The 22661-nt window shown below is 32.6% G+C and overlaps 3 protein-coding genes across 4 annotated transcripts; all 3 read right to left on the reverse strand.

Moving 5' to 3' along the window:
* Positions 1-360: 360 nt before the first annotated feature.
* Positions 361-5166, reverse strand: LOC115889384. Its single transcript, XM_030909361.1, has 3 exons — positions 5008-5166; positions 4751-4947; positions 361-731 (listed from the first exon to the last, which is right to left on the reverse strand). Exons 1-3 carry the CDS (start codon positions 5081-5083, stop codon positions 417-419), a joined length of 588 nt encoding a protein of 195 aa, XP_030765221.1. The 5' UTR covers positions 5084-5166; the 3' UTR covers positions 361-416.
* A 3728-nt stretch (positions 5167-8894) lies between these two features.
* Positions 8895-10943, reverse strand: LOC115889353. 2 transcript variants are annotated; one of them, XM_030909334.1, is made up of 3 exons: positions 10797-10943; positions 10613-10736; positions 8895-10253 (listed from the first exon to the last, which is right to left on the reverse strand). In XM_030909334.1, the coding sequence occupies exons 1-3, from the start codon at positions 10889-10891 to the stop codon at positions 10035-10037; spliced, it is 438 nt and encodes a 145-aa protein (XP_030765194.1). In that variant the 5' UTR covers positions 10892-10943; the 3' UTR covers positions 8895-10034. The 2 variants fall into 2 exon arrangements, with proteins under 2 accessions (XP_030765194.1, XP_030765195.1); XM_030909335.1 differs by having other exon boundaries at positions 10613-10733; positions 10797-10941.
* A 7206-nt stretch (positions 10944-18149) lies between these two features.
* LOC115889385 lies at positions 18150-21250 on the reverse strand. Its single transcript, XM_030909363.1, has 3 exons — positions 21033-21250; positions 20228-20424; positions 18150-18608 (listed from the first exon to the last, which is right to left on the reverse strand). The coding sequence occupies exons 1-3, from the start codon at positions 21106-21108 to the stop codon at positions 18303-18305; spliced, it is 579 nt and encodes a 192-aa protein (XP_030765223.1). The 5' UTR covers positions 21109-21250; the 3' UTR covers positions 18150-18302.
* Positions 21251-22661: the final 1411 nt, after the last annotated feature.

Below are 22661 nucleotides of genomic sequence, written 5' to 3' on the forward strand. Positions count from 1 at the left end.
TAGTAGCTATTTTCAAAATCGAAATTAGTTTATTGACTTTATTTAAATTTATTGCAGTGTTTACTTTTATTTAATTTATCTACAATAATTTAATAAACCATATTTATTAAACATGTATTTATTATTCTATCAAGAAAAACAGGGGAGGGGGGCACCCGGTATATATATATACGTAATGCCACATGGAATAAAATTTGTATGTGTGTAATAACGGCATAAAGAACAAATGTAAAATATTCAGGAGATAATTCCATTTTCTCTCTTGTGATTTGACGTTTTATCACATTGGCTGAGATTGGCTAAGGAGAAAAGTTAAATTATCTGACTCAATTATTATTTAATTAAAAATAAAAAACGGAATAAAAAAATAATTTTTATTGTAGGTTATTTCTTATAGGTAATTTTTAAAGCTACTATTAAACAACACTAGCTCCAATATCGTTGATTGAATTTCCATACTTATCATAATCTTCTGTATAAGTTAGCAGCTGATATGTATCGACAGCCATTTCTTCATTGTTATGAGCATAGTACATTAGAGCTTTCCCTATATGTCCAGATAATATTTTTCCAATGACTGTTTGTCCTTGATAGTGAATTTTGCCGATGTAGAGATATTTACCGTCCTCAATGCCACCTATCACAGGGTATACATTATCAGGAAGCATGTGAACATTGGCTTGAGTTCTAGGAAGCCATACGAATTTTTCAGGGTACGGGGTGCAAAGAATCTAAAACATTAAAGCAAATTAAACAGCAGCACACTGTCACTGACCAATACTGACTACTTTTTTGATAAAAAATGTCTATACTTCTGTGGCGGATTCAGTCCTATGGGTATTTTGCCACTGTAAGAAAATCTACAAAATAAAATAGTATTTTTTTTGTAAACACTGCTGCATTAATCCAACACAAATTTAATTTGCCTAAAGGTGCATTCACATCGGCTGCGCCGCGCAAATCATTTTTTAACATAATATGTTATATTATAACAAAAGTATATTATACTTTTGTGCGCGCTAAAAAACACTTCAAAAGTACATGTTAAAAAATGTATCGCGCGGCGCGGCGCGGAGCGGCGCTCTCGGTTTGAACGCACCTTAACAGACAAAAAAATGCTCAACGTTTCGGAAAGTATACCTCTTTCCGTCGTAATGAAAGAAGCGATGGCCTCTAAAAGAAAAAGAATAAACGCTTTTTAGGGTTCCGTACCCAAAGGGTAAAAACGGGAACCCTATTACTAAGACTTCGCTGTCCGTTCGTCCGTCAGTCCGTCTGTCACAAAGGTCTATCTTATGAACCGTTATAACTAGACAGTTGAAATTTTTACAAATAATGTATCTATGTTGCCGCTATAAGAACAAATAGTAAAAACAGAATTAAATAAATGTTTATAAATAAAAAAGTACTTTCACTAAACATTATCTTTTAAGTAAGAATTTTACATAGAATCTTTCAAGTCCTCGATGGTCGCGTGGTTAAAGTGTTAGGACTTTACTCTGCTATGACGTTGGAGCCGTAGTAAGGCAGGCAGGGGTGGATGGATAAGTGGAAACCGGCCCGGGAATAACAGGCAACCGGCCCGAATCCACATAAACAAAATGACCATAACGAAGAAACATATTTTATTTATTAATATACAGGGTGTCCCAGAAATAAGTGCAAGTATTTTAACTGGTAGTATATTTCGGCCTCAGAAACACGCCTATCAGTTTTTTTTGCGAAAATTTGAAATTTTTTGAAGAAATTTTTGGAATTTTTTTAGTTTTAAGTTAAGAAACCATAATTTCTTGATAATCTGACAACTGACAATAGGTAGTAGATTAAATTTACATGAAAGAAAATACAGAAAAGATCCAGTGGTTCTCAAAATTTAAGCAAAAAAGCATTTTTTGTTTAAATTTTCAAAGTAAAATTTTGGTTAAAAAGTTTATTTTGGGCTTACTTGAAAAACGGTAAAGAGAAAAAATGTTTATTTTGACCAAATCTACCCCCCTTAAAATACTTGCACTTATTTCTGGGACACCCTAGATAAGGGTCAAATCACCCCAAGTAAGGGTGATTTTCGCTCGGGCGAAAAAAACTCTTTTGCCTCCGATTTTTTAAAAATATTGAAATTGAAATTTTCTTGATCTAAGTTTTTATAAAGATCAATATCGGGTCGGACATCTGAATTCTTACTAGAAAATAGCTCAGTTTCACAGGGTTTTTTTCACAGTTTTTGATCTTGAATATGCTACGATTTTGAATCACGGTTTTGAGAAATTTTAAGACTTCCTGATTCATTCAGTTCATCAGCTGGCCCAATCCTCTATGAAATACATTATTTTTAGATTTTCAGGTATATACTTTCTTACAGATTGTAGAAAGAAAGTCTCCCTTTTCTGGTACAGCAGCAGCCTCGTCATGTATACGTGTCTTAATTTTGGTATAATTCTCATCACGTAACTTTTCCTAGTTTCTACATTTGGCATCTTGTATGATAATGCGACAAACGAAAAAAACCTAGGCAATACCTAAGCAGTGGATATAAATGTGTTTTAATAAAAGAATATTGGTAAAACTATACAGAATGAGTCTTAAATAAGCGCAAATATTTACAGGGGTGGTATATTATGTCACCACCAGGTGCCAGGACACGTCTATGAGTTTTTTTTTAAAAAAAGATGTTGAAAATCGTGCTTTTTCTTTTAAATTTTCCTGTATATTTTAGAAAATTTTTTAGAACTTCCTGTTCACTGCAAATGTTCCCACGGTATACTTTCTTAATCTTTGATATTACGGCACAAAAAGTGATGCAAATACAGAAAGATTTAGGCGGCAATTTTTTAAAAAAAAATCAGTTTTTTTTTAAAATTCAAACTTTAATAACTCGGTTATTTTGGACCTATTTGAAACACGGCAAAGTGAATATAGTATGTTTTTTTATTCATATCTACCAGCCCTGAAAATATTTGCACAAAGCAAACAAAAAAAACATTTCAAATGGAACAACAAACAAAATTATTAGATGTTTATTAAAATTATATGTGTCTCAGAGGAAAACCTCTAACAATACCTAGTTATTTTAAAAATTGATGTTTATGTTTAAAAGCAACTAACCATTATATTGATGCAAACTGATTAGTTAGTTAGGCAGTCACTAGAATCTTACGTAATTTTGGTTAGAAGATTAACCATTTAATTATAACTAAATCAATCTTTTTTTGAGTTCTGATCGGGACCGGCCCACCGGCCCATCTTTCCACCGGCCCACCGGGAATTTTCCCGTTTTCCTATATGGCCTATCCACCCCTGAAGGCAGGTTTGAATCCCAGTCAGGGCGACTTTTTTTTAATCGTTTTTTCTTAATTTTTACATATTTTTCCATATTTATTTTTACTTTTTACATATTTATTATTGATTAATAGAATTTTTAGTAATGTATAAATAATGAATGGTACGGAACCCTTCGTGCGCGAGTGCGACTCGCACTTGACCAATTTTTTAATACAATCTAATAAAAAAAATGTATTGCTGATGCATCTGTAGAGGTAGGTAATGGCAATCGCTTCTTTGATTTTAAAGGACATAACATAAATAAACATGACATACGTAAAAATTAAAAACAAATTAAAAATAATCATACAAAAAGATTGAAGCTTTTTGTGTGTGTGTGTGGTTTTACCTTATTAAGTAATTGTTATCAGGTAGTAATTGTTAATTTTGAAGTTTAACTTGATATCAGTGGCGGATACAGAGGGGGGCCCATGAGGCCCGGCCCCCCCCCTAAAATCTATAAAATAGGTTAAATATTAGGCTGTTGGGTTAAAAATGGCGCCCTAAAAAGCACATTCTACATTGCTTTTTATTTGAGCCCCCCCCCTAAAATAAATTTCTGTATCCGCCCCTGCTTGATATAATGCCATTTTAACAGAACGTTAACGGTTTTTGTAGACGTATCTGTTTAAAAAAAAAACTAAAGTGTTCTTAATAGTTGCATTTAGATATTTTAAATATTTTTTTCTTTGTTCTTTGTATTTTTAGCCGACCATACCAATATGTATGGTAGGCTATTAAGATCGACAAAAAAAGTTTTTTTAATTTCACTCAAAATGACTTATTTGGGTCATAAATGACCTAAATATAAAATATTTTCATGGTGTCTGTCTGCTCTCTGTCCGTTTGTCTGTCCGTCTGTCTGTCCGTCTGTAACACGATAACTCAAAAACCGCTGAACCGATTTTAACCAAATTTGGCATAAAAATACTGTGGCACCCGAGAATTTGCCCATTAGTTTTTGGTGGGGGTGGGGGTTGGTAAGGGGATATAGGAGGGGGTTAAAAATTTTAAAAAATCGTAACTCCAAAATTACAGTAGCTAGCGAACAAAATTTGTAATAACATCAAAAAATCAGTCAAAGTCGCAGTTTTTGAGATATTAACATATTTTAGTATGGGTGGCTGTGGCTATACGTGCCTCCCGGCGCGGCGCCAATGTTTTTTGCTTCCGACGATGGAAGGAGATATACTTTCCGAAATGTTAAGCATTTTTTTGTCTGTTAGACACGATTGTTTATTGTAAACCACTGCTGACTTCGTTGGATTAATTCAGCATCAGTGTTTACAAAAAATAATTATTTTATTTTGTAAATTTTCTTACAGTGGCGAAGTACCCATAGGACTTTTTTGGAGATACATTTTTGATGTTTTTAATTTTCCTCTGTGCTAATAAAAAATTAAAAAAAAACATGTTATGCTATTTTAGTAACCTGCACGAAGTTCCAAGCCTGTTGAGGTCCATCTTTAGATGCTACAATTCGCCTCCCCATATATATTGGAGCTGGATACACCCCAGGGTGTTTTTCTATGGCTACTTGACCGATGAAAACATAATCTCCATTGGCATTTTTGCCTGCTGAATATGCATCTTTTGGTAGTAAGCCCAAATTTGGTCGCCAATAATAGTCTAAAAGAACAACCAGAATTCTTTTTTTTTTCTTTTTGTTGTATTTTTATAAGTACATACCTATGATCGAGTTTGCAAAACCTACAAGACACCACAAAACAAACAAAAAATGGAGAATAACAGTTTTAGGACTCATATTGTTAATGTATAATAAGCAACATATTAATCTTCTACTGTTGAACCGAAAATGCAAGCAAATATTTATTTTAGACTTTTTCTTTATTTTATACACGGTCGGAATTTCGGGTTTTGGGTGCCGATTTTCGTGTGGACGAAGGGTACAGTCAGTAGGTTTGGTGCATTCTCTGCCGGTGCTGCCACCATCGGAGAATACTGCAAACAGCGGACTAATCAAATACACGGGTTTAAATAGTCAATACACGAAAAATTTGTTATATAATTATTTTAAGTGTTAGGAAGTATAATTTGTGATAACTCCAAAAAAAATTAAAAAGTAAATATTTTGATATCTTCTAGAAGGTCTAACTTGCATTATAATTTAATAGTCAACCTAATAAACATTTTTAGATGAGTTCATAGCATAGTTACGACTTTACTGTATAATTACGGCATTAAAGGGGTTGCACACCAAAAAATCCGGTGGCTTTATTTTTTTTAAATAAATCAATTTTTTTAAAAAATTTCAAACTTGAATAACACATTTTTTTTGGACTTATTTGGAAAATGGTAAAGAAAAAATATGATTTTTATTTAATCGAGATTCACCACCCTTGAAAATATTTGCACTCATGTAAGACTCACCCTGTAGAAATAAGAAAAGTGGTATCCTAACACAATAAGTTATGAAAAAAATTGGAGCTCTCGTTAATTCGGTTGATTTTCTGAACATTCGGTTGATCGATTGATTATTTGAACATAAGCATTATTTTAGACATGGTTTTTGCTAGTGGGGACATAACTGGGGCTATCTAGGCTATAACGAAAATTTTTAAAGGTACATAATTATAATTTTAGAAGATGTCCTTAAAATTTTTAAGTACTAGTTGACTAAAAAAAGTATACTATTAAAATTGATCAAATTATATTTTATCTTCTAGTACATATATGCCTATTTAATTTTTTGATCATGCACTTGGTTTACTCACTTGTTTCCTCGAACTACTTGAATCCATTTTTGCTTCTGATCAAATCGGTGTGAAGCAAACCAAATGTGCGAAGCTGTGAAGCTATAAAATATTGTTTCGGGAGAGTGGAACATCTGGGAGAGTCAATTAAATAATTGAATGTTATTGCACCCAACAACCTGTGCAACAACTACGTAATTACGTCCTCCTTTACTGTTAACATTCTTTCGACAATTTTATTAGCATCTGAAATAGTAACAACACAGAGTGATGCCCTGTTCAGGTTCTCTTTCAGTTAATTTTTACTACCCGAAACAACGTTACATCACACAAACCCCGTACCTGAGTGTTTTATAGTTTCAATACCTGCACTTGTAAAAACTAAAAAACTTAAATATTATGACAAAGCTACGATTTTAATATTATTTAAATGCGATGAACATGAACTGTAACCGGGTATGGGTGAAATACAGAGCCGGAAAGTTCTGATTTCTGCCGTAAAGAGCGCTGCTGTCGAAATTTTAAGAATCATGTGAAATGCACCAAGCCTATACTTATGCCTATACGCTCGGTACAATAAGATGGCATCGAATATTATGTGGTTTTATAACATACAATTTTTGTCTTTCCGACTTACAAAATCCCTATGGCGATTCATTTCTAAACATGTAAGTATCGACCCAAGACTTTTCTTGCCAATAGGGTATTGACATAGGGTCAAATTCGTTTTAGATTGTATTAGCAACGTTCATAAACATATTAACACTTTGAACTTGATAATATAAGTAATAACCAGCTTTAATTTGCAATATAATGAACTAATTAATATTATTAATCAATGATAATAATAAATATCGTTTTTCGATTAATGTTGCAAAATATGTAATATCATCTGTTCACATAACACTCAATGTTTATTGATTAAGTTATCAAGGCATAGCCGAAACTGTTTGGCCTAGAAGTGTGAAATTTAGTACACAAATTTCTTGAGTGACGTAAGTGAGCAATAAGAAACAAATTCAACCCTTAAGGGGGTGCAATTAGGAAGGAACGTTTGTGTAAAAATTTTCAAAATCTATTCTAGGTGATTTCTTAAGTGACGTAATTCAGCACTAAGAAACAATCCTTGGCAATCCCTTAAAGAGACTTAGACTGAGAAATTAGGGGTGAACGTTTATTCAAAATTTTGTGAAAAATCTGTTCTAAAAGTCTGAAATTTTGGCCAAAGGTTTTTTAAGTTACAAAACTAAGCCCTATAAAGCGATGTGTATGAAAGTTACCAATACTTTTCTTTGTATGAAAGTAACTATCTGGTCTAAAAAATGAAGTTTTTTTTTCAAAATATTTTTTAAGTGAAAAAATGGGCATGTTTTATGTTTTTCAATTTCTACGTAATTATGCAGATTTCAACCTAATTAGTGCTTGCTACTTAGCCCGTATAAAACTTAATATTATGCCAAAAAATGAGGTAAAAGTTTGAATTTCACACTTACGCGCGCTGCGATCATGTATGTAGCCCTCGCCAATATGATTGGCTGGTTTTCGACTCGAAATAAACTTTGTGAATTTATTTAGATAAAATATAAAAGTTATAACCAAGAAAAGGTAAGAAAATTTACGGCTGAACTGAAAAGCACGAAGAAAAATAATTTAAATAATAAGAAAATCCTATGGAGTGTAGAGGCAGGTAGAGGTAAGGAGAAACAACTCTTACGGGACTTTTATTGAAAAAGTGGTCACAAAATGGGAAGAATAAGGGTTCGCCAAATGACCACAGTGGCGCTAAAAACGCATGAATCTAAAAAATGAAAAGTAACCATAGATAAGAGAATAAAAATAAATATAACCAAACATTACCCAAAAAAAGTTTTGTTTTTATTTTTTAGACAGAGTTTTGCTATAAAATTATATTATTCCAAGCCATGCAAGCCATGTTGGAATAGCTGGGAGTGAAAAAGAAGATAATACTGCACACGATTCTTGTCTAGAAGTAGTTGATATTAAGGTAATTAAGCCATCCGACTATCGAACATTTAAAATCCACTATTCTGAATGAATGGCAACTACGATGGCAAAAAGTAAATAAATACTTGTATAGTATAAAATTACATAATATTGGCTTAATTTTTATACTAAATAAAATGTATTACGTTATTTTTGACCTGCATTATATTTATTTAAATCCCATATCATCAATTAAACTTCAAATAAAGTTTTCCTAATTATAATTAACATTAATTTTAAACTAAAGCTTTTTCATCTTGAATGAGATTTACGAAATAACTTATGAGAAACAATAAAAAAACGCTCAGTCTATTGCTTCTGAATAATCGATAATAAAACCACATATTGACTTACTTTTATACTAAATAAATGTAGGTATGAAGTTATTTTAAAGCTGCATTATATTTATTTTAAATCCATCACCAATTATTACTTTAAATAAAAATTTTCTTAATTATAATTACCATTAATTTTAAGCTAAAACGATCAGAATATTTTTTCGTTGTCTTGAATGACATTTGCGAAATAACTTATGAGAAACAATAAAAAAAGGGCCTAGTCTATTGCTGCTGAATAAAAATCTGTAATTTATTTCATGCAACATGAAAATAAAATTGTATTTTTTTGAAACCCGCGGCTTCGCGTTTGCTTGTCAAATATTTATGTCTTGAATCATCTGTTCTAAAATGTGCCGCGCATGTCTTAAATTTTAGGATCTTGCTACAGCAGCGCCATCCTAATTCTTCCCTTTTTTTTACCATTTTTAATGCACGGAGTTATTTCTCCTTACCTCTACACTCCATAGAAAATCCAAAATGGCTGCGCCCGATACGCATGAGCCAGGCAATCAGTTATACCTATGGAGTCTAAAAGGAGGAGGCGAATCGAACGCAAAAATTATGGGCCCAGTTTTTGAGATCTAAATGAAGTTCGAAAATCGCCGTTAGGGGCGCTTGTGATGATTGGGATACTAGAAATACACAGCTTCTTATGGCAAGAATAACTATTTTGTTATAAATTATAGAGCCAAGTTAATATTTGGGCATATTTTTACCAGAGTTAGCTTTTAGAAACGTGGTTTTTCTAATTGAGCAATGTGCGTGGCTAAAATTGTGAATACAAAACCTTAAATTTGAGTTTGAAAAGTTAGTTAGGTTATATTAGATGCCGGTTTAATATATCCTTTTCCTAAGTTGATATTATAAAAATGTTTTATTATGTGGTTCTTTTTAGTGCATACACGACCGAAGAAACATATAAGCTGCTAAAATAAATCTTCCCTAGAACTGTTGTACAAAAAAGATAGAAGTTCCAGCAACAAATTTATCACCAGTTCAACCTTTGATTTGATGTAAACAGTAATTGTTTCTTGATGAGAAATGCGAATGAAATAGTTTATGGTGTGATTGTGTTAGTGTTTTATTAATAGTTTTGTTGATGCAGTTTAAAGGTTCATAGTTTTTCATTAAAACATTTGAAATTGACATGTTTACATGCAGTTTAGTGTGATACCATTTTAATAAACATTAAAATCTTTCGAACTAGTAGTGGTTTTATGGCGATTGACAGATTGAATAACGAAAATTAAGAGTATTTTATCAGGAATAACTTAATCATAAATGGAAACTGAAGACGAACGTTACCATTGCACCCTTTGATCGGTGTTATCTATTCCATAACTTTTTATAGCTGAAACTAGAGAGTAGGTATATTGAGCTGAAACGTTTCCTGTGTTCAATAGCGTTTTTTCTAGCGTTGAATTGTAAGTTTTAATGTCATTAGCAAAGTTTTGCAAATTGTCACTGTTTCGTAGACAATTAAATTCAAGATATATTATATTCAATGTCACCTAATAATTGTAAAGGTTTTTCTATTGATATTCACTTTATTAATATAAGGTAGGTTTGTAAATAAAATATTAATGAATAAATAATGTACTCAGTTTATTTCAAAAGCACAAAAATACAGAGTTGTGAATATGTATATACGCTGACTTATTTAGTTAGGCAGGTTAGGAAAAATTCTTGGAATTGAACCCTCCTTTAATAATGGTCTACCCCGCTCAATTCTACTGATAGTTCCGTCAGTTAATTTGATCTCATAATGAGTCAAAATATCTTCATCTAGAAAATGTAGTTCACAAACAGCATCTTTGCTGCTAAGTGTCTTGTCTGATCTGGGTATCGCCTTTTGCCACTGCTGTAGCAAGCTAGGATCCTAATAAAAGATATATAATTGTTAAATAAAATAAAAAAAAAACATTTTTCACTATTAAAGCTGTTATTTTGAGAATACGATCTTGAAGTATAAATATTTAATATTCACTTTCAATAGCACTGTTCAAACTGTGGTTAATATAGGTACATGTCAACAGGTAATTTTAGCACCTAGTAAGTATTAAATTATTTTAATTTTATAACAAGGCCTCCTAGGTTATGTTATACACATGTTGATTTTAGGCTATATTTCCTATTAATTTGGTTTATAATTTAATCTGTACACTGACAGTATATAATTTTAATGTTTTTCTTAACATCTATCCATAATTTTTATAAATAAATAGTCATACTACTTACATTAGGAGCTTTGAAAAGGCTTGGGTTTCTTTCACCCCGTTCTTTATTTGCCTTGTTTTTATTGGGATTCCCACTTGTACAGCCAGGTACAAAGCAATTTCTACCACGACTCATTGTTGTACTGCTAAAATTCAGTAAATTAACTATAAATTTTATTAAAAACACAATTAAATCGTATACTAACAATGAAAATGTAGTATCCCAGTCGATCGCAGTGCCTCTGCTGTCAAACCGAGGAAGCTGCTTAAAAGTGGGGACAGAAATTTCAAATTTGCCCATTGCCGATAAATCTCCTTTTTTAAGCCCTCCATAGTTATACCAACATATGATATGAAACTTCCCTTTCTACGATCTGAAACGTGATTGGTGAAGGCTATGTACGTGACAACTCAACCGGGAATGTTCAAGTTTGAAATTATAATTTAATTTCTAAAATGATATATTGGAATTTTTCCTAATTTCCTATGTATTGTAAGTAATGAAGACTTAATCTATGCAATACAATGATTTATTTGCGAATTTATATTTTTTGGAACATGCCCATTGAGCAGTTAAAAACGATTTTCTGAAATTCGTTCTCTTGAGGGGTTATTTTACAGGTAAGATGGGTACCTATATCAAAATTTCTTACTATCTGGCCTAGAATTATATATACATTTTGCAAAATGTTTTATTAAATAAGAATCGAAATAGTAAGGGGAATATACAAAAACAGAAGGAAAAAATCAATCGGTAAGCCCTCAACAAACTCGCAACCGTATACACCAATGTACACTATTGTAGACATTCACACTCTCACACAACAACCACACCCACATCAGCGTACACCAGTGTAACCGCCTTCCAGCATCATCAGTACGGTAAGGAATCAGCAAGCGATGACAACGATTCCAAAAAATACAAACAAGGAAGCAAACGATGCACGAGGCACCGTCTGCAACCTAGTAGATGAAAAAAAAAACAGATGATGAAAACAAAAGGAGCAAACGGGAGTCCAAGACCCCAATTTAGAGCCTTGCGGCGGGTTGCTGTTGGCTGCCTTCGCAGCTGTGTTAGACGAGGCCCACAATCCTGGGTGACTTTGGTTCTAGGCTGCAAATTGGAGTCTTGTGAGTGTCTTAACAGTCGAAGAAATTTTTCTGAACTTACGACCGAGAAATCAAAGAGATTTTCCTTGATTTAAGTAAGAACACTCTTCGGACTGTCACGGGGTTTTTAACAGGACTCTTTCTCCTCAACTAACACCTCAGTAGATTGAAGCAAAGAAACAACGGGCATTTTGTTTATACATATTCAGCAGATACACGAATACACACTTAAGAGATTCGAGTTAGGCAGACGAAGTTGAAAGCAAAACCTAAGTTGTTACATGAAAATAGGTTCTTAAGCGCTTGAAATGGAGGAAAACTATAAACTTACAATGATAACAATATTTTATTACTTAACGTATAATAGTACAGAATCCGGCTGCGGGATTATTACACTCATCACGTAGTTAACCAAAATCTTTACGTACATTAATACTGGTGGAATACAATTTTAACAGGGTGCCAATCAAAAATTTTCCGCCAAAATGTTTAATTAAAATAGTAGATATTAATTGCTTTTGGAGACAAAATTAAGCACGTCGAATATCTTAGGATATTGTTGCAAAAATGACAATAATATACAGGATGTTCCATTTAAAAAATTTGTAGCATTTTATTTAAAATTCACATAATTAATATAAATGTACAGATTTATTTTATTTAAATAAATCAAGTTTAGGTCCTCGGCACCGAGATGGCATTCTAAGTATTGTTATTATCTTTTATTTTTTTTAAGTTTATTTCTGGCGAGTTATTTCAGTTCGGTCGAAGTTTCGACCAAACCTCGTGCCTACCTTTATCGCCATATTGGTGGCTAAAGCTGAACCCGATAGAGCTATCGGCGTTTGTTGGCATTTTGCCGATTTGTTTGCAAAAACCCTCTGAGCAGAGGTAAGACCTTTATTTTAAACGTAACGTTGAGTAACGTTTCCTAATACCTTTTTTTCTTTGTATAGGGTTTTAGATTATGGCAGCATTTTAGTTTATGGCAGAATTTTATTTTAAGGCATTTTATGGTAGCAGTTTCTGGTGCCATTTTGTCTTTTTTGCACTTGACATTTGGTCCACGTTTTGTCCCTACAGAAACATAGTCCAGAAACATCTTATACCACAATCCAGTTCCGGTAGCAGTTCACCACAACTAGCTTGTGACCAGAACGGATAAAAAGGCCAGATCATTTGATTTTATATCTATATAACTTAAGTTCATTTGAATTCATTAAGCCCTTGAGGCATATTATATATTTTATTGCTTTAGAATCACTTTGATAAATTTTAACATGTTATGCATATTTCTGATATTCATATAGTACGTTTTTTTTTAATATAAAGAGTCCCTACATTTTGGTACCAAGATCGCCAGACTTTATGCGGAATAATTAGTAAAATAATATTCAGAAGCGTGCAGTTTTAACTTACCATTAAGAGTGATCTACTTTGCTACATACAGTTTACCAACAGATATTTTTAAACATCTATTTTTTCATAGTCTGATTTAATTCTATTTTACATTTAATTAATTATTAATTATATTTAGTTATTAGTTTATCTCAGCGTTTCATTTGTGTAATTCCTAAAATAAGTAATACCTATATTCTGAGTTGATTTCTCAGTTTTCAACTAAGAAGTTTTCGAAAATAAAAGGAAAACTGATGGCCAGTATCTGGTGGAATACTGGTGCCCAGTATCTTATAAAGACCTAAGTATCACAGTTTAATTTTCAATGTTCACTAGCTTACGACCCATTGCTCACCGGCGAACAGCTCCGTCGCATAGTGTTAGTTGTTTTAATATTTTTCCAAAAGAAACTTCTTATAAAAAAAACATTCCATCTTTTTTTATAACTTCTAATGCTACAAATTATCCCGATCCACTCACACTTCACTCGTTTTAAGCCGCCCTGTAGAAGTTAATATATTTTCCTACTGCGTCCTAACACATACTTTAATACTTATACAAAATTCCTAAGTTTTTTATTATAGAAACTATATACAAATGCCAAACGCAGTGTTGCCGGGCAACCCCTATTTGCGCTGGAAACTTTTTGATAGGCACTCTTATAACATCCTGCAACATTTTTTAAATGTCGTTTCCTGTTTGAAAGAATTGTTCAGAGATGCGAGAAGAAAGCAGGGATATCCCAAAATAGAGAAAGAAGGCCATCTACCTATATTGAAAGATGAAGTCATTAAAGCAATCCGAGAAACAAAAAGCAATAAGGCACCAGGCGAAGATCAAAAACAGCAGATCACTTCAAAAACATAAGCGATAATGCCATCAAAATACTGACCCAATTTTTCAATAAAGTATATAACAGAATAAAGCTTGATTTTCATGCATCCGTTATCCGACGATACGACGACGGTACGATATTAATTTTATTGGTTGAATTTAAAGACTTCGATTGGTTAGAAACGGTTAACCAATCGAAGCCTTTAAATTCAACCAATAAAATTAATATCGTATCATCGTATCGTCGGATAACGGATGCATGAAAATCAAGCTTAACAAGACTGGGTAACATCTACTTTCGTAGTCTTAGCCAAAAAGAATAAAGCGAAGAAATGCGAAGACCACAGAACGATATGTCTGATGAGCCACGTATCGAAAATCTTATATTGGGCGCGTTCACGGACGGTCAGCGGCTGAGTGGCTGAGTAAGCCGTTTTCCTAAACGGTCTCTTTTTACACGCAAAGCAAGTCAGCCGCTGAGCAAAATATTTAGCGGTCGGTCAGCCGCTGCGTTTCCTGAACGCGCATATTATCTAATAATATTCAATAGAGTATACAACATGTGATGATTCTCTTACTAGATCACAATAAGGTTTTAGAAGAGGGACAGGAACAAGAGACGCCATCCTGAGTTTAACACTAATGGCAGAGAGGTATATGGAAGTCCAAAGAAGGCTGTACGCATGTTACGTTGACTACAAAAAAGCCTTCGATCGAATACAGCACGAAAAATTACTAGAAGTTCTCCCTGAAGTAGGCTTAGATATCATCATTATAAGGAACACATACTGAAATCACAAATGTTGTGTCAGAACAGAAAAGGGCAATGCAAGATACAGTATGATCGAATAAAAATGGCGTCCAGTTGGCTGGGAAATGATGATCGATGACATTTTCCATATAAATTTACATATAAAATGACAGCGATCTTCATTTCATAACCATTGATGACGCCGTTTTTTTTTTGATAATACGGTACGTAGACATGCAAAGAGGTGTTAAACATGGATGCCTATTGTCACCATTATTTAACGTATACGTCGAATATACAGGGTGGCTCGAACTGTATTCCGGAAACTTTGGTATTATATTCTGCAGAGAAAAATAAGTAAAAAACTTCGTAAAAATTCTTAGTTTCGGAGATACAGGATGTAAAATTTAAGTTTCATATTTATTTCGATTTTTTCCAAATAATTTCTGAAGTAAGGTCAATATTTGGGTGAAAATTGGTATCTGGGAGTTTTTTGACATGAGAAATTTGATTTTGATGTCAATATGACTCCTACTTGTAGAGGGCGCCACCTACCGATTTTTTAACTGGTTTGAACAGTAATACCTTTTTGTCCGAACCTGTATAAAACTATTAAGTAAAAAAATATTAATTTATGACGTTCTTTCCGTTAAAAAGGTAAAAATCGCTACGAGTAATGGTTCTCGAGATATTTTGAATCGAATTTATCAATACCTGTCATCATTAACATAAATTAAACATGTTGACTAAATAGTAATTAGTAATAGTAAAGTTCAACAAAAATTGTTTTGGCATAATTTTTTCAAAGAAAAATTAATATAAAAAAATAAAAATTTCCCAAATTTATCATTTCAGTCAAATAACTAACTAGTCAACATGTTTATTTTTTGTCAATAATGACATGTATTGACTATTTCCATTCTAAATATCTTGAGAACGGTTACTCGTAGCGATTTTTACCAAGAGACCTTTTTTACGTAAAAAACAACGTAAATGTATATTTTTTTACTCAGTAGTTTTATACAGGTACGGACGAGAAGTTATTACTCTCCTAAACAGTTAAAACGCATGTAGGTGGTGCCACCTACAAATAGGAGTCATATTGACATCAAAATCAAATTTCTCAAGTCAAAAATCCCCCAGACACCAATTTTCATCGACATATTGACGTTACTTCAGAAATTAGTTGGAAAAAATCGAAATAAAAATGAAACTTCTACTCCCTATACCTCCGATACTAAGCTTTTTATAACATTACATTTAAACTTTTTTACTTATTTTTATTTGCAGAATATGCTGCCGAAGTTTCCGGAATACAGTTCGGACTACCCTGTATAACCACAGTTCGGAACACCCTCTTCAAAATTGTCCAGAAGGGGCTAAAATAAATGAAAAAATTATAAACAATATAAGATACGGAGACGACACTGTGGTATTAGCAGAATACGAAGACTAGCTGCAAACCCTAGTGGACAAACTGACTGAAGAAAGCATCAGGACGAGTCTAGAGAATAACACCGTCAAGACAAAAACTGTGATTTTCAACAGACATCCGCAAGACAGTGAAACACCGACATAATGATAAACGGCGTCCAACTGGAAACCACGCACACTTGTATTTACTTGGGCAGGAAATTGAACAGCCAGCTAGACCACTCTAAGGAAATCAGAAGGAGGATTGAAATTAATAGCTAGGGCTGGTTTCCTCAACATGCGGAAGTTTTTGTGCCATCCGAGAATAGCTATACCAACGAACTGAGAACATTAAAATACTATATGTGGCCACTGCTTCAATATGGATGCGAAACATGGACGCTAAAACAGGAAGACATCAAACGACTTAATGCTTTTGAAATGTGGATGTACCGACGGATGCTGAGGATAAGTTGGACCACCAGAACAACAAACTGTGAAGTTTTAAACAAAATGAAAACTCGTGCACTCCTAACAGGCATAATTAAAATCAAAAAGACTTCCTACCTTGGACACATAATGCGGCATTCAGAATATGAAGAAATACAGCTGATAATAGAAGGCAAACTCGATGGAAAACGCAGAATAGGTAGGAAAAAAAAGAAGTCATGGCTGCGTAACATAAGAGATTAAACCCACACCGACGGAAACACCCTTATCCATCAAGCTCTGGAGAGAGAGTCATATGTCATATTGAACGCCAACCTCAACAGAGAAGGCACATAGGGGGAGGAGGAATATCGTCTCCAAAATAAGTTATTATTATTATTAGTTATTATTATTTATATTAACATTTTGATAGGCACCCTGTTAAAAGTGCATTCTTCTATTCATAAATATACGTAAAATTAGATGTCCATTAACTACGTGGTGAGCGTAATATTCATGCAGCCGGACATTAGACAATAATTTATACTTAAATTAACCATAAAAACACTTCTTGTAAATATTTGACATACTTTGAAATAAAGGATAAAGGGAATAAATATGAAAAAAAATATTGTAGACAGTGGTGAAGCTATGGGGGGTGTTGGGGGGGATGCTCCCCCCCAATGTATAATTGAGTTGGGAAATTAGTCATGACAACGCGACGTCTAAATCCCAAATTAAAAATATTAAGGATGGTACGATTTTATTTTAATTTTAGAGTTGTCATAACAATAATTATTTATGCATGTTTTAATGTTCAATAATGTTAAATTTAAGTTTTAAATTAATAAAACAATTTTTTTAAACTAGGATTTTTATTCCTATCACGATACATTATTACATGCTTTGAATAAGAAGATTAAGGAAGGAGCATAATGCTATCCATGTATTCATGCATGGTGGGCGGAAAAAGGACTCGGGGATCCTTAACAGTTCTGTTTGACGTCAATTTGACTTACCTACTTCAGTAGCGTATCGGATGTTTGTGTTAATAAATAATTATTAAAACTTATCTATTTTTATTATAATAATATGTTTTTATAACAATTTTAATAACTCCAAACATTTATTCACAACGTAAAATAAAAAAAAAAATGTGGGTCTACCCCACGTCTACCCTACATCATAGTTTTAAATTTTTTAAATAAAATTAGAACGGCACTGATAAACCGGAATTTAAGTCGGCCATATTTGAGTCCCATCGCGGTGGACCTAAGATTTTTGATATGCTCCTTCCTTAAGCTTGATTTTCATGCATCCGATACGATGGTCCGACGGTGCTCTGATTGGTCATAGCGTTTTTGCGCCACTTTTCTTCCGTAAATATTTTACTGCAGCTAGTCAACGGACCCGTTCATACGATAACGGACGTTTTGACAAATTTAATCTAACCTTAATAAAAATATAAGTGAAATAGCAAAATCGATATGGAAACGAAAATATAAAATGACACCAACGTATATCCGATAAACGGAGACATGAAAATGCAATAAATTTAAAAACTGCGTTATTTTCTAACCAATCAAAGTCTTTAAATTCTACCAATAAAATTAATATCGTATCATCGTATCGTCGGATAACGGATGCATGAAAATCAAGCTTTAGTCAAAGATTACATGTATTATGGCCTCTAAAAAAAGTAGGAAGTTGGGAAAATTGCTTGTCCCCCCCCCCCAAAAAGTTCTAGCGTTACCACTGATTGTAGAGTGATACACTTTTAGGAATGATCAGTGAACTGTAAATTTCGATACTTTTCATAATTTTCTGTGTAGGTTAGTATCTGATACGAATGCACAGCCCTCTCTGAATTATTATAAACGTAGTACATAATAGCATCGCCTATATTTCCAGATAATATTTTTCCAATTATCGTTTGTCCTTGAAAGTGAATTTTCCCGATGTATAGCAATTGACCATTTTCCGTGCCACCTATAACAGGATGTACATTTGATGGAAGGATATGAGCGTCCGTCTTTGATCTATCTATCCATACAAATTTTTCAGGAGATTGAGTGCAAAGAATCTAAAAATAATAAAGAAAATAATAAAGAACATCGAAACTTTTGATTTATGAAAATAAAAATAAGTGATTAATTATCGCTCCGCTAGAAAGGTTTGATTTTTTGATAATTTAATTTTCTACACTAGTGCTGAGTAGTAGGTAAACTGATGTACAGTACGTCTGCTGGATCTGTGTCTATGAAAGGAATGCGGATAAAAAACATTTAAATAAACAGCAATATATTTTATACGTCTATTTGACGAGTACGTCACCGCAATCGCTCCGCCCACACATTTTATTGTCTATTTGCAAATTTGTCGAATTTTTTACGAAAAACATCGAGAGAATATCGTTTCCCCTCTCACGGATACCCCGTAGCTACAGAACGGACAGACGTACTGTAGGTAAGCTGTCCCTAAAAATATTATAAGTTCACAAAGTAAAAAAATACACATTTATGCTTAATATTTAACATTATTCCATCATATTTTTCAATTTAGCTTCGTTCTTTGATATTTAATTATTTATTTACCGTTAATTTATCTTAACTTATGATATTTTGATAATTAATATAACTACTTTCGTTTATGGAGCTTGTGTCAGTAAAACATGTGATGACTATGATTGGCTTTTTTTAGTTTCGAAATACCGGGTGCGTCTCGAAAGTGGCTTACCTCTATAAGTTTTTTATTTTTTCAGATAAAAAAAACGAGATTTGGTATGTTAGTATATGACATAAATTAGGATTGAATAAAGTATTCAATTGTTTTTGATCATTTCGTGTTTCACAGGAAATGACTACAATAACTTTTGATTTTTAAATGGTACCCTTGATATATTTCTACTTTATTTGATAGAAAATGATACTCTGAATAGAATGACTTATCATATGTCGACTTTTGAAATTTTCGCTTAAAAAAAATGTATTTTAAATTTCAATCTAGAGTGCCATGACTGTCTTAAAAATACTAATTTTTAAACAAGGAGCCTTGGAAAAATAGATTTGATCGCCTAATGTTTTTCGTGTTTTCTCCTGGCCTGTTAAAAGATGCCCAAATTAAATTTTTAATTATATCTCAATTTTTTCAAATGGAACAAGGGTGGCTCATTAGCATATTTGGAAAAAGCATTTTTTACGAATAATTTGGTACAACACACTTGGTATTTCGAGTCAAATTGTCGTTATGAACCGCATGTTATAATTCCAAATAAACTGAATATGTAATAAAATATGCGAAAATGTTAAAAGTTCTATTCAGAGTGTCATTTTCTATCGAATAAAGTAACAAAATACCGAGAGTGCCATTTAAAAATCAAAAGTTTTAAGCATTTCCGGTGAAACAGGAAGTGACCGAAAATAATTGAATACGTCAATCAATCCTAATTTATGTCATACACTAAAATCATACCAAATCTTGATTTTTTATCTGAAAAAATAAAAAAGTTATAGGGGTAAGCCAGTTTTGAGATGCACCCCAATAAAATACTGTCCCTATTTTTTAATTAATGATGTGGTTGTAAATAAAATAGTATACAAACCTCGGAGGAAAGTTTTCATTATTGTCTCGAGATTTAGTTAATCTCTCGACCGTAATGGAACACTTCCCTTGGTATGTAATATACTATTATACATCTCTAACCTGAACAAAATTCCATGCAGGTTTGGGTCCATCTTTGGATGCCACAACATGTTCTCCTATAAACAGGGGTGCTGGATATACACCAGGATGCAGTCTGATTGCCACTTGACCAATATAAATATTTTGTCCACTTTGGGTCTTGCCGACAGTAAAAGCATCTTGAGGTGCAATGCCCGTAAATGGTCGCCAACAGTAATCTACAAAAGAAAGAAACAAAAAATTTTTTTTTACAGTAATTAATCCTTTAGTCACGTGATTAAGCTTGACGGACACAGCATTGTCCACTTTTATATATATTTTTTTAATCAACTTCGCACTAAAAAAGGTTCTAAAAAGAACAATGTTCGACTGAAAACTCTGCTAGTAAAGATTTACAAGCTTAAAGTATCACAACACTATTTATTTAAATCAAAAACTCGTAATACAAAGTAAATACAAAAAATGTCAAAACGAACGAAAATGTCAAGGAAATAAATAAATAAATGCCGCAACTTCACATTTTTACAGCAGAACTACTAACTGAATCCTCAGCGCGAAATTTAAATTCCAGTTAGTCAGCACAGCACCGAATATGTCCATATTGTCCATGGTTATCAACAATGAATTTAAAAATCGCGTCCTCGATTACGTAACTAAAAGTTTAATAGATACGAAATATAGGTAGGTAGGTAGGTATAGTTTATTAAAAATGTACTGTTCTTATATCAGTTAAAGTAGTTTCATGTAGCATATCCTATGTATTCTAAGTAGCAAAACAATAAATTTACATACATATTTTAAATTAATTATATATTATAATACATACCCATCAGTGAGTTGGTGACTTCTACTGAACACCAAATATATATTGACAAAAGAAGAATTATACATTTGGAACTCATTTTGAGCAACTCAGCAGAACTGTTGATTATTTACTGTTTAGAAAGAAATATAAGAGGCACTATATAAGACTTTTTTATATCATACACATATGTATGCGTTTTTGGTATCATCAAGGGGTCACAATCCATTTGTAACTTTATTCATAAACTAAAAACAAATATTTACTTCCTCAGACTTGATAAAATGGTAAAATCCCAATTATATCAAGTTGGATTTGCGTACACATATAATGAACTAATTAACGTTAACAATTGCGTATGATATAAAATTTCATTGGTCGATTCAACCAACGCTTTTTTATTCCATTTATTATTTCAGTAGTTATTATTCCTTTACATAATTACATCATAATTGGTAAATCAATATAAATAGAAGTGATTGGTTCTTATTTTTTGGTATTTTTGTTTTAGAAAAAAAAATAAAAGTGTATTTCTACCAATGACTAAAGAACACAAGGACATGTAAAACCCATACACGGGCTGCAGTAGAATTTGTGATTTGCCATTTTTTTGGATGTAACAAATGAGTCATTAGCTGGTCATTGGCGACAATTTTAGCGATTTTTAATGGTTTCGGTGTAGGGAACTTCGCATAAATCTTGTACAAACTTTGTTACAATGGTGATTAGTCGCCCAGCTTTCAAGTGTAAAAGCCGCAGCTATAAGAAAGAGCCAGGAGTTACGTTTTATAGGTAAATAAACAGTCCACTCCATCTTTTTAGCGTTTTCTTATTGAATTCGATAATTATTTTTCTGCTATTATACAGGGTGAGTTTCCTACGATGTTCTCTATGGGTATCTCGGAAACTAATGGATATAGAGAGTCGGTTAAATGAGGAAAGAATTGCAGTTTTGTAGGTTCATAAACATGCGCCTTTCAGATTTTTGAAAAAGTTCATGGCTTACTAGATATTTCGAAAAAAACAAATTTTGGCTATTTTAAAAATTGTACATAATTCCATTATAATCTATTTTAGACAAAAAGTTTTCAGATAAAAGTTGTAGATAATCACATCCTTAATAAGACTGTGTTCTCCGTTTTTATCTAAACCTTGTCATTTTTGACATATGACACAAACATATCTTCTTTTTAAATGGAAACTATAGTTGGCCATGACTTCATAAAAAGCGCCACTTTTTAAGCTTTTCAGCGATATAAGCTATAATATGTTTCTTTCGAAAAATTACTGAAGTATAGCAAATTCTTATAATTTTTAAACAATTTCACTTAGTTAGCCATGGAAACAAGTTCAATCGTCGTTGCTCTCAGTAATGTGAAACTGTCACATCCAAACTTTATAAATTAAAATAAACAAAAATTGTAAATATGAATTTTTCAAATGAAGAATAGCGTGTAGGATTATTGGTTCAAGTTTTCTTGGCCATATATTTACGAGGATACGTTAACCGGTGAACGTTACTTACGTTTTTTAGAAAAGTTAAATTTAGATACTCGCGCATCAATAGAGTGGTTCCAATATGACTTTCATTATGGCACTCCCCCTCATAATGACAGAAATGTTAAAAATTATTTATATCATAATTATGCAAAC

This window comes from Sitophilus oryzae, unplaced genomic scaffold (assembly GCF_002938485.1).
Source record: "Sitophilus oryzae breed Bouriz unplaced genomic scaffold, Soryzae_2.0 scaffold_813_pilon_pilon, whole genome shotgun sequence".
Taxonomy (NCBI): domain Eukaryota; kingdom Metazoa; phylum Arthropoda; class Insecta; order Coleoptera; family Curculionidae; genus Sitophilus; species Sitophilus oryzae.

Bases quoted from the DNA above. Each gene is read 5' to 3' on its own strand.
- LOC115889384 (XM_030909361.1), bottom strand. From the start codon at position 5,083: ATGAGTCCTAAAACTGTTATTCTCCATTTTTTGTTTGTTTTGTGGTGT. The intron at 4,948-5,007 runs GTATGTACTTAT...TTGTTCTTTTAG, and splicing joins TTTTGCAAACTCGATCATAG to ACTATTATTGGCGACCAAAT. The intron at 732-4,750 runs GTTACTAAAATA...TTAATGTTTTAG, and splicing joins AGGCTTGGAACTTCGTGCAG to ATTCTTTGCACCCCGTACCC.
- LOC115889353 (XM_030909334.1), bottom strand. From the start codon at position 10,891: ATGGGCAAATTTGAAATTTCTGTCCCCACTTTTAAGCAGCTTCCTCGG. The intron at 10,737-10,796 runs GTTAGTATACGA...ACTGAATTTTAG, and splicing joins TGGGATACTACATTTTCATT to CAGTACAACAATGAGTCGTG. The intron at 10,254-10,612 runs GTAAGTAGTATG...ATCTTTTATTAG, and splicing joins GCCTTTTCAAAGCTCCTAAT to GATCCTAGCTTGCTACAGCA.
- LOC115889385 (XM_030909363.1), bottom strand. From the start codon at position 21,108: ATGAGTTCCAAATGTATAATTCTTCTTTTGTCAATATATATTTGGTGT. The intron at 20,425-21,032 runs GTATGTATTATA...TTTCTTTTGTAG, and splicing joins AGTCACCAACTCACTGATGG to ATTACTGTTGGCGACCATTT. The intron at 18,609-20,227 runs GTTAGAGATGTA...TATTATTTTTAG, and splicing joins CTGCATGGAATTTTGTTCAG to ATTCTTTGCACTCAATCTCC.